The 15,937-nt window shown below is 40.2% G+C and overlaps 2 protein-coding genes across 28 annotated transcripts in view; both read right to left on the bottom strand.

Annotated features, from left to right (window-relative positions):
- The window catches only part of NFKBIZ (NFKB inhibitor zeta), a 33,262-nt gene extending 23,776 nt beyond the window's left edge, over nucleotides 1–9,486 (bottom strand). The window contains exons 1-2 of one of the 2 annotated variants that reach the window (XM_063806078.1): nucleotides 9,128–9,486; nucleotides 7,622–7,697 (exon numbers count right to left, since the gene is read on the bottom strand). The gene's annotated coding sequence lies outside the window, so the exon portion shown is untranslated. The remainder of the gene's footprint in view (nucleotides 1–7,621; nucleotides 7,698–9,127) is intronic. The other variant, XM_063806079.1, reaches the window with a different exon arrangement.
- A 433-nt stretch (nucleotides 9,487–9,919) lies between these two features.
- Nucleotides 9,920–15,937, bottom strand: part of NXPE3 (neurexophilin and PC-esterase domain family member 3) — a 47,396-nt gene continuing 41,378 nt past the window's right edge. For 17 of the 26 annotated variants that reach the window (XM_009446078.5, XM_054682130.2, XM_063806083.1 and 14 more), the window contains one exon: nucleotides 14,382–15,909. In XM_009446078.5, the coding sequence (XP_009444353.1) occupies nucleotides 15,359–15,909 (551 nt within the window). In that variant the 3' untranslated portion in view covers nucleotides 14,382–15,358. Of the gene's footprint in view, nucleotides 15,910–15,937 lie in introns of all 26 variants that reach the window. The other 9 variants (XM_001149373.8, XM_009446081.5, XM_024355591.3 and 6 more) reach the window with 1 other exon arrangement.

Genomic DNA, 15,937 nt, shown 5'->3' with positions numbered 1-15,937 from the left:
CTAGTGAAAAAGAAAAGCTAAATTTACTGAGTCTTCACCTGTATAAAATACAAGTAGATTCACATTTACCTTTGATTATGATCCCTTAGAAAAAGGAAAGAGAGTGGACTTGGTTTAAATGCCTATCCTACCTAAGGTTGTATTTTATGACTTCATCACACCATCCCATAATTGGCACTACTCCCAGAGAAAAGAATGGAGAATGGTGTAAACAGATTTCTTATGTTCATATGATCTGGCACCCACATCGGTACAATGAGATGGGAATCTTTAAATACAGGTATGGCGAGCAAAGGGAAAAGAGACCTCACAGAAACCAAGGACTCCACAAATAACCTTTGAAAGTTACAAAAAATATAAAAGTAGATATGAATAGATAATCTGATCAAAGTAACCAGAGTGCTGAAATGCCTGGCTTTTTAAAGAGAGTCATAACTACTTTGTCATAAAGAAATGATGTAGCAGAGAAGAGACCAGGTGATCTTGGTTTGGGGAAAGTACAAGTTAAGGGAAAACACAGAAACAAACCCAAGTTTTTAGGTTGGATATTTAGAGATTCTCAAACACATGTGTCTGTACGTTCATTTATTAAAAGACATTTGTTAAAGAACAAATTTTTACTTTAAGAAAAGATAAAAGGGAAATATCCAGCAATCTAATTATCAAATTAAATTATATTGATTATAGAAATTCACCTATTCATGGATTCACTCAGTAAATATTTATTGACCACCTACAATGTTCCGGACACGCTTCCAGATACTACGAATATAGTACTGAACAGAAAGGCCATCGATGCCCTTACAGAGCTTACATTCTACTGGGAAAGACAGACAATAATCAAAAAGCTATATAAGATAATGCCAGGTGGCCATGATGTGCTGAGAAGAAAAGCAAAGCAAGGTCAAGGAAGAAAGCCAGAGGTGTTATTTTACGTAGAGAGTTCCCGGAGAGCCTCCCTACTATCCTCCAAACTAGTGTGACAACAAAGCAGTTTCAGATGTGAGAATTCTTGTCTCTTGTCCTTTTTGAAGTCTGAGCAATCTTACCCACTTCCACAGGTTCAGTTCTGACCTGTCTAGAGTTGATTCCTATTACTAGCTCTGACCTTTTCTCTGAGTTCTAATTCCATGTTGCCAAGAGTATAATCAAGTCTAAAATGAAACTTGCCATATTCCCCACTCTGTCCCTCTACCCTCACCAAAGGATTATCTTCATTTTTCCAGAAACCTCTAGAGGAATTAAAGATTTGACTGTTTCTACTCTTTCATTCCACTATAGAAAAGTGTTAATAGTTCCCTCTCCGAAATGGTCCCCATTCATCCCTTAGTACTCTACTAATTCTAACTACCTTTATGTTTAAGAGTAGCTAGAAGTTTGCTTGAGGAAGCAATGATATTCATGTTTTCCCCTGCTGAACCACAATTGGACCTTATGACCTTCCATATCAAAACTAAATGTCTGTGCCTGGTTTTCACATCCTCTAAAATCAAGCTACATCAAACCTATCTGTTATGGACTGAATGGTGTCCCCCCAAAATTCACATGTTGAAGTCCTAACCTCCAGTACCGCAGAATGTGGCTATGTTTGGAGATGGGGCCTTTAAAGAGTGTAAGTTAAAAATGGGCTGTCGGGGTGAGTCCTCATCTAATCTGACTGGTATCTTTATAAGAGGGTAGAGACACCAGGGATGCCCATGCACAGAGAAAACGCCACACGTGAGGACGTAGTGAGAAGGCGGCCATGTACAAGTCAGGAGAGAGGCCTCGGAGAAACCAAACCTGCCAACACCTTATCTTGAACTTCCAGTCTCCCAGAACAGTGAGAAACAGATTTCTGTTGTTTAAGCCACGCAGCCTGTGGTATTGTGTTACGGCAGCCCTAGCAAACTAAAACATTATCCCATCATACTTCTATCTCTATTCTTCAGCATGCAGTCCTTATGAATATCTTCTAAAATAGCACACTAATTCTTGCCTCCAAATTTTTACCCAAGCTAGAATTCTTGCCTGTAATATTCTTCTTCCCTTGATTAAAAGCATGGGGTTCTGAAGTTAAACAAACCTGGGTTCAAATCCAAGCTCCATTCACTTAATAACCATCCAGCTTTAATTAATTTCTCTAAGACTCTTTTCTCATCCATAAAATGGGTATATTAACTGCATTCAGCTAGTAGGTAGGTTAAATGTGGTAGTGTCATGAGATGCCTAGCACAACTCCTGGCACATAATATACACTCAATGATGGTAGTTATAATTATTACTCATTTTTCAAAGTTCTAATTAATACTTCATTGTTAAGCATTTTGGCCTCTTTGGACCATCGGCCCAACTTGAAGAGAACATAGGAGAAAAGGAGGACCACAGAGTCAAGTCTGGAACCCTTCAGGGCCCTGATGCTGCCTGCAAACAATGGACAGCAGATGTGATGGGGAGCCATTCAGGGGTTTCGAACAAGATAAAAACACGATCACAGTGGCAGCTGTGTGGAAGTGATCAGGAAAGACTCTGCAACAGTCAATGTGACAGGTCATGGAGGTCTGAACTGAAGTGGTGCTCCTGGGCATGGAAAGAGGGGAACTGTTTAGAGATTTCACACATTTAATCTATAGGCAAGAGACTGAACACAGAAAGACAGGGGAGGGGCCGGGTGTGGTGGCTCACGCCTGTGATCCCGGCACTTTGGGAGGCTGAGGCGGGTGGATCACCTGAGGTCAGGAGTTCGAGGCCAGCCTGGCCAACACAGTGAAACCCCATCTCTTCTAAAAATACAAAAATTAGCCGGGCGTGGTGGCGGGTGCCTGTAGTCCCAGCTACTCTGGAGGCTGAGGCAGGAGAATTGCTTGAACCCCGGAGGCAGAGATTGTAGTGAGCCAAGATAGAGCCACTGCACTCCAGCCTGGGTAACAGAGTGAGACAGGAAAGGAAAGCGAAAGGGAAAGGAAAAGGGAAAGGAAGGAAGGAAGGAAAGAGAAGGAGAGAGAGAGAGAAGGAGGTAAGGGAAGGGCAGGGCAGGGCTGGGCAGGGAAAAGAGAGATGAGGGTCAGAGGTAACTCCAAGGCCTTGAGGATGATAGTGGTGGCACAAAGAACAGAAACCTGAAAGCCAGCTGAAGGAGAGTTGGGGAGGTACCAAGTCTGATTTTAACCTTCACATTCTGTTCCCTGCACTGCTCCTGCCACTCTACCTCACCCCTTATCTGCACTCTGATTGGGGCAGTCTCTGTGCCCTACTTATCCAGTAAAATTTCAAGAAAGAATCTAAAAATTAATTCCCACCAAGGCATCAACAGTAACCCTTCTTAAAGGTTATTTGCATTTTAAGAGAGGCTCCCAAAAATGAACAACCATGAAGTTTGGAGAGCCAACAAACCTAAGTGAGGTATGGGGTGGAGAAAGCATGTCCTTTAACATTATTATCACCACCCAGTCCACCTCCTGCCTGCTACAATTTGGCTGCAATCTGTCACTCTGCCCTAGATTTTGACATTAGTGTTGGGTTTAACAATCCCTTTCTTATCTAAATGCTGGATACTGTTCAATACTAGAGGTAAACACACAGAACTGTTTTCATTGGCTGTTTACAAGATACGAAACCTTACCACAGAAGAGCAGGGTTGGGAAGGTCCATGATATATCAGCCTCTGCCATCTTTCAGACAGCTCATCTCTCAAGACACTAGAAATGCCAAGGGTAAATTTGGCAGCCTTGCCCAGTGATCACTTTCAGTTTCCAAACTCTTATCTTCCACCTCAAATTAAACGCACCTCCTTTTCCCATAGCAAACATACAACATAGAAAGTTCTTATGGCCTTCAGAACAACTTTTCACAGCTGTTATGATTAAAAAATAAATCATCATTTCATTTTTTTTCCACCCTGGGTTATTTGTTCAACCAAAATTTATGAAGTCACCCTGTGCTATGCTACAGAGGTGAGGGAATGGGTGTGGAAGGGGAGGAGAAGGGTAAAAATCAGAACTCACACAATTCCTATCTTCAAAGTGTCCTCAGTTCATCTTCATTCACAAGACCTAATCCCCACATCTATGGATCACCTTTGTAGCTCTGGCCCTTTTAAACCTCCAGCAAGCCTCCCTAGGTTTAAGATGTGGAACTGCACTGCCAGCGGTCCAAATTTCCAAAAAGATCTGACCCACATGGAATCTAAGTGCATTACCTCAATGATTCTCATAGGAGTTATTCTCAACCATGCACATCTTCATAAGTGTGTGCACTGTAGTATGTGGACATGCAAGGGTGAATAAATAGGAGACGGTGTTTTAATAGTGGTGCCGAATCACTGCGCAGATTTACTCAGAACTTCGTGTCATTTTCTATCACATATTCATGGTGTACGCACTTATTCACTGCACTGTGCCAAATACTGCACAAAATGAATTAAAAACAAATTCATCATGGTGCATCCACTGTGTAGAATAGTATGGCAGTTCCTAAAACAATTAAACATGGAATGACTTGATATATCCCCAAAAGTAAAGAAAGCAAGGATTTAAACAGATACTTGTACACCCATGTTCACAGCAGCATTATTCATGATAGCCAAAAGAAACAATCCAAGTGTCCATGGACAGATGAATGGATAAACAAAGTGTGGTATGCACACCTACACACACGCTGGAATATTATTCGGCCTTAAAAAGGAAGGAAATTCTGACATTTATACAACATGAATGAACCTTGAAAATATTACGCTACATGAAATAAACCAGTCATAAAAAGATAGGTATTATATGATTCCACTTACATAAGGTATGTAGAGTCATCAAATTCATAGAGACAAAAAGTAGAGTGGTGGTTGCCAGGGACTTGGGGGAGGGAGAAATGTAGAATTATTGTTTAATGGATATGCAGTTTCAGTCAAAGGGAAGATGAAAAAGTTCTAGAAATGGGTGGTGGCAAAAGTTGTAATATGAAAGTGTAATACAGTTAGTGGCACTGAACTGTACACTTAAAAATGGATAAGATGGCAACTTTTATGTATCTTTCATCACAATTTAAAAATATATATTTAAAGTATTTAAGGATATAATCAATAAAGCTTTCCTGAAATAAATATGAAGCCAGGCATGGTGGCTCACACCTGTATCCCAGCACTTTGGGGTCCAAGGTGGGAAGTTCCCTTGAGGCCAGGAGTTTGAGACCAGTCTGGGTAACATAGCAAGCCCCATCTCTACAATAAAAAATAAAAAAGAAAGAAAGAAAGAAAAAAGAACAAAGAAGCTTGGCATGCTGGCATGCACCTGTAGTAGTCCCAGCTACTGATGAGGCTAAGGCAGGAGGATTACTTGAGCCCAGAAGGTAGAGGACACAGTGAGCTATGATCATGCCACCATGCCACTGCACTCCAGCTTGGGTGGCAGAGCAAAACTCTGTCTCAAAAAAAAGGCAAAACTGTGGGAGGCTGAGGCAGATGGATCACTTGAGGTCAGGAGTTCAAGACTAGCCTGGCAAACATGGTAAAACTCCACTCTACTAAAAATACAAAAATTAGTTGGGCGTGGTGGCATGTGCCTGTAGTCCCAGCTACTCAGGAGGTTGAGGCATGAGAATCACTTAAACTCAGAAGGCGGAGTTTGCAGTGAGCCAAGAAGGGGCTACTGCACTCCAACCATGGGCGACAGAGGGAGATTCTGTATCCAAAAAAAAGAAAGGAGAGAGAGAGGAAAAAGAAAAAGAGGAGAAGGAGGAGAAGAAGGAGAAGGAGAAAAAGGAGGAGGAGGAGAAAAGAGAAAAGAAAAGAAACTAAAAACGTTGTTCCCCCTCTGGAAACCAGTAGTTTTAAAATCCATGAAAAATGAGGATGTAGACACAAAGCAAGACACAAAAAGACAACAAACCACAGAAAAATCTTTTGACCTCAGTTGAATAAGTACATGCAGAGCATTTACAATGACATGTCTCAACCTTTCTTTCAGTATTAGACCCCACTACAGGGTCTTTTTAGACATCTTTTTCCTAATCATCCCCTGATGAAAGTTTAATATCACAGATATACTGTATATCTATTACGTACTATGGCCCTTTGGGGGCCACAAACTATTGTAATAGCTAAGATTTTTCCCTGAAGAACCCATTTTTGCCCTCTTGGAGATAATATCACCCTCTCTAAGAACGCATGATTTACAGTATTAGACCCTCTACAGATTCACAGTACTAGGCTGTCTAGCAAACTTGACTGAAACAATCAGAGGAATGGGGATGCACATAAACTACTCAATGCTAAAACATATCCAAAAGTCTTCTACCAATATTAAAAGTGCCTGCATGTTGCTAAATATCTGAACAAACAGTGAAAAAATCATTTTTAATGTCTCCAAATATCTGGAGGTTGGCATTTTATAGATATAACATCTAGGTAATTAACAGTATTTTGATAAGTTTAATTCAGATATTTGGTATCATGTATAGAGAATGTAGCATTGTGATTATTGTTTAATACAACCATGACAGAATTCACCATTTGTCGTGGTTATATTTCCCATTCTATCAAAAAGACACATGCACCTGTATGTTCACTGCAGCACTTACTTACAATAGCAAAGACATGGAATCAACCTAGATGCCCATCAACAGTGGACTAGATAAAGGAAATGTGGTACGTATACACTGTGGAAATCTACACAGCCATAAAAAAGAATAGAATCATGTCCTTTGCAGCAACATGGATGCAGCTGGAGGCCATTATCCCAAGTGAATTAACACAGGAACAGAAAACCAAATACCACATGTTCTCATTTATAAGTGGGAGCTAAACATTGGATACTCAAGGACATAAAGATGGCAACAAAGACACTGAGGACTGCTAGATGGGGGAGAGAGGGAGGAAAGCAAGGGCTGAAAAATAACTATGATCAGTACCTGGGTGATGGGATCAGTTGTACCCCAAACCTCAACATCACGCAATACACCCAGGTAACAAACCTATACATGCACCCCCTGAATCTAAAATAAAAGTTGAAGTTACAAAAATAAATAAATAAAATAAAGCTAATTACAGCTACCTAAAAAATGCTGTAGGGCTAAATGAGATCTTGCTGGTAAGCTCCCAAAACAAGTGTTTAATAAGTGTTAATTCCCAATCCACTAACTCCATCAGCGGCAGTAAATATTTTCATTTGCTACGTTTGAAAGGAAGGTATTTTACTTCACAGACAATCCCAAATTAAAGGAACAGAAAGTGCTTCAATCAGAAACCACATATGCTAGTTTTAAGGAGCCTCTTCACCAAAACTGAGAGGGGGCATGATGCTCTCCAAGCCTGTTAAAGATTACATAACCCTGAAACTGTCAGTAAGCAGAGAGCTGAATTCCCCTCTTAGATGTATTCATATGTCCTCTTGCTATGGAAAATAGCAGAAATTCAACAACTTGGTTTAAAAAAATACTACTAAACCACACACACACACACACAAAATCTTAGTTCTCATGAAATCACAGTAAAATGCCTATAAATAAAATTCATAGTAATTTTGTAGCAACTTCAAAAAAATGTCTAATTTAAGAGAAAAATCTTAGAAAAATCCCACCGCCCTTTTTGACATCAGCCAGAAGCTAGGTAACACCTGGATGCTACTTGTTTAGAAATATCAGCCCTTCTCACCCTCGAGAGTTCAGCATCAGGCCAAGAAAGCCAAAAGGTGAAGTTCAGCCAGGGCCCTCGAGATCTTCTTGTTAACCTGGGAGAAAAAAATCAAGAGGCCTCCAGATCAGTGTCAGCTATGAGCCAAAAGAAAATGGTGTTTTCAGGAGCAATTCATTATTGGTCTCAGAACAATTAGAAAATCTTTCCCCTCAGTAATGCTTTCCATGGCTCTGTAGCTTCTGAAAGGGTTTGTTTTGCTCTCTGAGAGCTTTCTTGTCTTGTCTGTTACAGGACAAGAAAGAGAAGGATTTGCCTCCTCTTCCTCAGTGAGAAAAAGTCTGTATCTGAACAGCTGGATTATGCTGACCTCGGTCATTACCTCCACACTGGAGAGGATGCTGCCAAATGTTTCCGTCATCTGCACTGTGCACTGATGTCATGTGCTAACTCCTCTCAGACTGACTCTGCCACCGCAGTGCTCCACGCCTGTACCCTGCCCAACTGTGTCTTTGGCCTCAGCAGGATGATGTTAGAAAGACGGTGGAGAGGGGTGGTGGACCATACACCGTATTCTGAGGCCAAATAAATAAACAGGCAGGGTTATCTGCCTGTTTAGATGATCTGTGGGGCTGATGCCCTGCTCCATCAGGGATTATGCGGGGTGGTGAATGAGACTAGGATAAACTTTTCTCTCCTTTTATTGTCTAAACAACCTACTGTCTAACAGAAGCAAAAAAATATTCCACCCAGCCAGATATTTCTTTAGATGTCAGATTTAAATAGAGGAAATATATATTACCAAATGCTTAAAATTTACATAACTGTCATCCTCTTTGGGACAGCACCTTCAGCCACTGCAGCGAATTCACTAATCCCAATGAAGAGAATCTCTAATCCATTCTATTTAGAAATGTGCTTTTATTCAAACAAAACCCCTTAACATATACAGATTATCATGAATCTGGGGGTCCAGCCAAATCATCAAATTTCAGGTTTTCCTCATTCATAAAATGGCCATTCATACATTTTAATTTTACAGCTGTAAGAATGAATGAGGGCATGCTATAAAGTATTTCAATTTACTCTGATATATTTTCCCATATAGTTTCATGCCTACGGTTGGTGGGAAAGTACACCTCTAAACCCACACATCAAATCTCCTGGGAGACTTCTGCCTCGGGATATCATAGTTCTAGGTCACTGACAGAAGATAAAGTGTTACATTAGATTTATGATACTTCATCACCCATTCTATCGATCTCCTCCATTAGTATCTCAGTCCTTCCTGGGCCTTTAAAGCAAACAGACATGATTCTTGCTATTACTAAACTACAAAAACATCCCAGATTTTCTTTCTCCAAAAAACTATCCCCCAATATTTTGCCCCAAAGCAAGTATGGCTACTCAAACATAAGAGAGTGACTCCAAAGTTAAGAATCTGACTATGGGAATAGGAAAGAAAAAGAAAAAAAAAATCTTACCATTTAAGATATTTTAATAAAATATCAAATAATAAAAATATACCTTTGTGTTTGAAGAGTCAAGTCACACAAATACGTAAGAGCAAATCAATTGTTTCCAGCTGTAATCAGCGATAATAACCCAAGTACGTGACAGCATGAGAAAGACGATCAGTTTCCTTTTGAGGTTACATGATAAGCAGCAGCTAAGCAGCCTTTTTCTCTAAGAACTCGCCGTCTGACCTCGTGGCAAGAGGAGGCCAGCCCCTCTCACTGGCGCCCTTTATAGCGTTCGCTTTCAGTTCTCCACTCAAGTGAGGACGGGGGCGGGGGAAGCTAAGAGCCTGTTTTCTAAAATGCAGAATACGGTCATCCTCTCTTTCGAACCGGGTTGCGTGGGCACTGAGGAGGGCCAGAGGAGGCAGGGAGGGGGCAGCGAGGCCTAGATTTGTGGATTTTTTTTCTGCACACTGGAAATTCCCAGACCAAAAAGGTACCGACCCGAGTCCCGGACATTCCCCTCGAGGGCCGGCTCCAAGACCTGGACTGGAGCCGCAGGGAGGAATCAGAGGCAACATCTACAAACAAAACTTTTTCCTTAAAGACGTCCTTTTAAAATGTCCTAGTGAATCTCCTGATGGGCATTAAAGTTGCCTTCTCATTAGATTCACCTCATCTTATTTCGCTTTTTCTGTGTGGCCCCTAAACGTGAGGGTGCAGTGGGCGGGTGGAGGGAGTTACCTTTTACAATACAGCTTTTACAATACGGCAATCAAAAAGTAGTATCGCAATCATGTGCCTTCACTGACTAATTAAAGGACAAGAAATCTGTGACATAAATAAAGCAATGGTCCTGTAACATGAAGATCACTTTATTTTCAAGGGGTAAGGGGAATGGTAATGGGGTAGATTTAACAGCAAATGAACCACTGCACAAAACTGAAAGGATTTCTCCTATGACATTTAGTTTCACTTCTTTTCCATTTAGGACACTAGCTGCTGTAATCTCGGTACTACTTTTTTTTAAGTTATCTTCCCCAAGCAGTGTTACAATCCAGCTGGAATGGGCATTAGATATACACATCATTAGACTCTTAAAACAAAAAGAGGCCCGATGGCCTCTCATTTAACCAGAATATTAAAAAAGAAAATATATGTACACACATATAAATATATTTAAGTTCACACTTTTTTATTATTTATTTATTTATTTATTGAGACAGAGTTTCACTCTTGTTGCCCAGGCTAGAGTGCAATGGCATGATCTCGGCTCACTGCAACCTCCACCTCCTGGGTTCAAGCGATTCTCCCACCTCAGCCTCCTGAGTAGCTGGGATGACAGGCATGTGCCACCACGCCCGGCTATTTTTGTATTTTTAGTAGAGATGGGGTTTCATCATATTGGTCAGGCTGGTCTTGAACTCTTGACCTCAGGTGATCCGCCCACCTCGGCCTCCCAAAGTGCTGGGATTACAGGCATGAGCCACTGTGCCCGGCCCACATTTTTTAAAAAAGTTAAAATGTAAAAGCACTTTTAAGAGACAAGTTAGACTGAAGTTAGTGGAGTACATTTTCTGCTCTCCTAGCTTCTGTGTCCTTTAAACTCCTGCCCTCAACCATCCTCTTATCTTCCACCACCTCCATTCCCCTAGGATTCCCAGGTCCCCTTAGCACTCAGGGGCTGTGGTCTCACCTTCAAATGAAAAACAACAACTTCAAATTTTTATTTATTGCACACTGAGGTGTCAAGAATCCTAAGTACACTAATACTACATTGTAGACATAAACCAGGTAGAATAATGCTTAACACAAGAAAATAAATACACTTGAAGTGGAATTTCTGGCATTAGTGACTAGCTGATGTTAAAAAGCTGAATTTACCCAGAACCCACAGAGATAATGCTGAGCAGTTTTTTAGAAAGTTGGGGGAGGCTTATTTCTGTTGTTTCCCTTGGGTGTTTATTTCCCTGTACCTCTCTCAGTCATCACTATTTCCTTGAACAGGGTCCAGAAACAAACTCATTTCTGGCATGTAACACATGAATATATAAAGGCGTACCATATTTATTCTTGTCAAGTACCCTGATTTACCAATCTGCAAACTAAGTTTTCAGATTGATAAATGTGAAACTGGATTCAGTTATTAAACTGGATCAAGTTTCAATCTGAAACTTAATAACTGAATCCAGGAAGTGTCAGTTAAATGGTCTTAATTAAAATGATAGTTGTTCAGAATGGCAAAATGAATCATACTGGAACACCAAAGGTCTGTTTTGCATTCACTGAAGAAAGGTTACTTTTAGTAGGATAATTCTATAAAATGTAATTTGCATAGAAAGGCTTTATTATGGGTTCTGTCTGTCACAAATAGCATCAAATCAATCATCTCAGTTCTGGAATATGAGATTCACTACATTAAATTAATACTTTCATTCCAAAATAGAAATTCATATTTTAAACCACTGAAATTGATATAAACCACTGCTTTAATATTGTAAACCTAAATGTCCAACCATAATGACCAACTTATCTAATAATGAAAACTGCAGTAGCGGAACTATTAAGCAGATCTTTATAATTAACTTATGAAGACTATTTAACATAGAAAAATATTTATATGTAAAAAACACAGACCCAAATTACATATTCTCTATAAGTATATGGTTAAAAAACCTGCAAGAAAATATACCTAAATGCTAATGTTCATTGCATTCAGATGATAGAATTATGGATTTTATCCATAGATTTTTCTTCTAGATTTTATAGTTTTTAAAAATTATGATGCCCCTTATATTTATATTGGGAAATATACATTTAAACAAACTATTATTTGGCTACCATGCTAATATTCACAACCATGTGGCACTAGCCTAAAATAAACTTTTCAGAAGAAACTAAATTATTCTATCTAAATATTCTGGGAAACGTTTAAGTGATATTGGAATCTCTATCAAATTTCCACACCAGAGTGAAGAAAGACAAATTAGATGTGGGATGAAAGTTGTTCTCACTGATAAGTGAGAGCTAAATGATGAGAACACATGGACACATAAAGGGCAACAACACACACTGGGGTCTCTTGGAGGGTGGAGGGTAGGAGGAGGGAGAGGATCAGGAGAAATTACTAATGGGTACTAGGCTTAACACCTGGGTGATGAAATCATCTATACAACAAACCCCCATGACATAAGTTTACCTATGAAACAAACTGGCACATGTACCCCTGAACTTAAAAGTTGTTAAAAAAAAATTTTTTTTAAGAGAGATGAAAGTGACTCAAGAAGCTGTGTCACCAAATCTTTGAGAGCTATGTCACCAAATCAAAAAATAACAGAAAACCAGACAAGATCATAAGAAATCATTTGCACAATCAAGTGGCATCATTCCAAACCACTGGAGGAGCAATGCCCTCTTTCTTTTTAAAATTCTCCTGGGAAAATTACTCCTCAGCCTCCTTTATAAATCCTTGAGGAAATGTCAAGTTCTTTCACGACAAGAAAAACTCTCGGCTGGGCACAGTGGCTCACACCTGTAATCCCAGCACTTTGGGAAGCTGAGGTGGGCAGATGCTTGAGCTCAGGAGTTTAAGACCAGCCTGGACAACATGGCAAAATGTAGTCTCTACAAAAAGATACAAAAATTAGCTGGGCATGGTGGTACATACCTGTAGTCCCAGCTACTCAGGAGGCTGAGGCAGAAGGATCCCTTGAGCCCAGGAAGTCAAGGCTGCAGTGAGCCATATCATGCCACTGCACTCCAGCCTGGGCAAAAGAGCAAGACCCTGTCTCAAAAACAAATAAATAAATACAAACACTTCTTTACGAAAGTCTCACAAGTTTAGCTGAAAAGAGATATGGACTCTCACATACCTTATTTCAGATCTAAACATGAGTTCCTCATCTATAAAATGGAGCTAATATCACCAATACTATTGGATCATGAACAGAATTAAACTAGTTATTGGTAAATCCCCCAAAATAATAAACAAGCCATGTTTATTCCCTCATTCTATCTTACCTCTTCTCTTAGTGTTTCTCACAGTGTGGAATACCACCATTGCATCAGAATCACTGAGCACTCGCCAAAAAGGTTGGTTTCATAAATCCCAGAGGCATCATGGTCCCTCTTTTTTTTTTTTTTTTTTTTTTTTTAGAGACAGGGTCTTGCCCTGTTGCCCAGACTGGAGTACAGTGGCACAATCAAGGCTCACTGCAACCTCTGCAACCTTCTGCCTCCTGGGCTCAAGCAATCCTCCCACCTCAGCCTCCTAAGTAGCGGGGACTACAGGTGGTGTCACCACACCCAGCTAGTTTTTGTATTTTTTTGTAGAGATGGGGTTTCACCATGGCACCCAGGCTGGTCTTGACCTTCCGGGCTCAAGCAATCCGCCCACCTCAGCCTCCCGAGACTATAATCCCTGCTGGGATTACAGGTGTGAGCCAACATCCCTGGCCTTAATTCTTTTATTATTTAACAAAAATTTTTTAGAGATAAGATCTCTTGTCTGTTGCCCAAGTGGGAGTGTAGTGGCGCAATCATAACTCACTGCAGCCTCAAACTACTGGGCTCAATCAATCACCCTGCCTTAGCCTCCCTAGTAGCTGGGACTGTCGGCCCACACCTGGATAATTTTTTATTTTTTGTAGAGATGAGGTCTTACTATGTTGCCCAGGCTGGTCTCAAACTCCTGGCCTCAAGCAATCCTCCTGCCTGGCCTCCCAAAGTGCTGGGATTACAGGCTTGAGCTACCACACCCTGCCATGACTCTTTAATTCTGCATTTTTGTCAGATACTACAAGTGATCCTTAGGTACTGTAAAGCGTAAGGACCATTAAAATTAAACTATTTTAATATATTTTATTACCTCATTAGGCTCAGAAACAATTAAAAATCTTCTTTCCCTCTAAAATACTTTAAAAACTTGAAGGTGTTCCTCAAGGACAGGAAAGTAAGATCTGGGGCCCTCCTATTTTAAATTAAAAACCCAAATTATTTGACCCATTCTTCTAAGGGTATATATTGTTCATACTTCAAGCATCTGTCTTCCTCTCTAAAGCCTCCCTAGTTTCTTCATCTGTCTACTTAGGAGCAACTTAAACTAGACTATAATCTATCACAGCTCAAAAAGAAAAGAGTACTTACTAAATGATCCCAAATTAAACTCGTTTAAAATTAATAAGTCAAATAAAATTAATAATTCCATTCTTCTTAGATAGCCAGTAGGAATAGCAGCTTCTTCCAAGCATGAGAGAATGGGTGTGCCTTTTATGCCCAAATCAAGAAATACCAAAAAACAAACAAACAAACGAACAAAAAACTGTCATGAATTTTAGTATCTTATTAATTTCTAATTAGATTTTAACTTCTAATTTTGGTAAGTAGTTCAAAATAACAACAACAACAAAAAAAAAAACACCTGAAACTAGTGGAAAAAACTTCCACAGCTTTATAATACCGTAGCATTCTTTACACAAAAGTCAATTCCTAAACCCTCAAATTTCAGAACATAAAAATAAATTTCCATTTACAGATTTCCCCCTTCCAGTTCCAAAAGTAGTTATTCTAGAGTAAGTATTCAACACATAAAATTTAGCTGAATCAAATAAAAAAAAATCACCAAATACAAATATCAATTCCAAAGCACAGATTTTATATATACTGCTTTCATATTTCCCTTTTGCTTCTTTTCTAGATAAAAGCAGGAAATTGTAAATATTCACTAAAAAACTCGAACCAAGCACATTGGCCTTTTCAAGTAATTCAGAAAAGGTAGATCATCAAGAGAAACTCCTGAGACACAGCAGTCTTCAGTGCATTCACAAGAGCCTCTGACTATAAGCTTTCTCTAGTTAACCGCCAGAAGATGGATTACTTGTGCTATGCATGCAGATGCACTCAATTTCCTTTACCAGATAAGCTACAAACACTCTACTACCAACCAAACTTGTCCCTTCCATCAAAACATTTTTCATACTCTTTAGCAAAGTAGTCACCCCTCCCAGGAGAAGCTAATTCAAATACACTCATTAGCATCTTTGGTTACAAGAGCAATATAGTGTGTAGATGCAGTTAAGAGTTCTACCATGGCTAAGTCAACATTGGATAAAATCCTATAGGTAGATATAAATGTAACCTGCATTTTCTAAGCTCCTTATAAGTCATCATATTAAGTCCAGATCTTTTTGAAATTTTATACTTATTAAGGGCAGTCATCTCTCACTGGGGCCACTTTCTGTAACTCAGGTCAATTGAGAAGGTCATTGAATATGATTCCTCCAGTCCCTTCCAAGACAGGCTAGGTTTCCAAGGGGCACACAAAGGACAAGAACATGTCCAGCTGGTTCTTCACAATAACTTCATCTGGATGCAGCTTGTGCGGTAGATAATGGGCCAGGGTCATCTCCCAGGCATCGACGAGATATACTCCAACCCCTGAGAACATCCTCCGAAGGATGGTGTCCAGCTGAAAGTTGTACCAGTCGCTGTTGAAAAGGCTCACCTCAGGTCCCAGCTCTTGGGCGTTGGCCGTCCGGATGACCACCACGGTCTTTGGGCTTCGATCGAGGAGCCGAACCACTGCTCGACGGATGTTCCTGAGCCGCCGGATGTACACTTCCAAAGGGAAGGTGCTGAAGTGAGACCATACAGCTATGGCAACCACTGTGTTCTTCCCTCCCACAATGCCATTCAGCTCATTCGCCACATAATGGAGCTCATTGCTAAAGACGGTCGTGAAGCGGATGGGTGGACCATGGCAGCGGTATTTGAGCAGGATGTTGTGCTTCTGGTCCACTGCAAGGAAGGGACCCACATTCTTGGGACTACCCAAGTTAAACTCCACTAAATCTGAAACAAGGAAAACTCAAGTTCATAA

The sequence above is a fragment of the Pan troglodytes genome, chromosome 2 (assembly GCF_028858775.2).
Source record: "Pan troglodytes isolate AG18354 chromosome 2, NHGRI_mPanTro3-v2.0_pri, whole genome shotgun sequence".
NCBI lineage: Eukaryota > Metazoa > Chordata > Mammalia > Primates > Hominidae > Pan > Pan troglodytes.
This window is presented reverse-complemented; position numbering and strand designations above follow the sequence as displayed.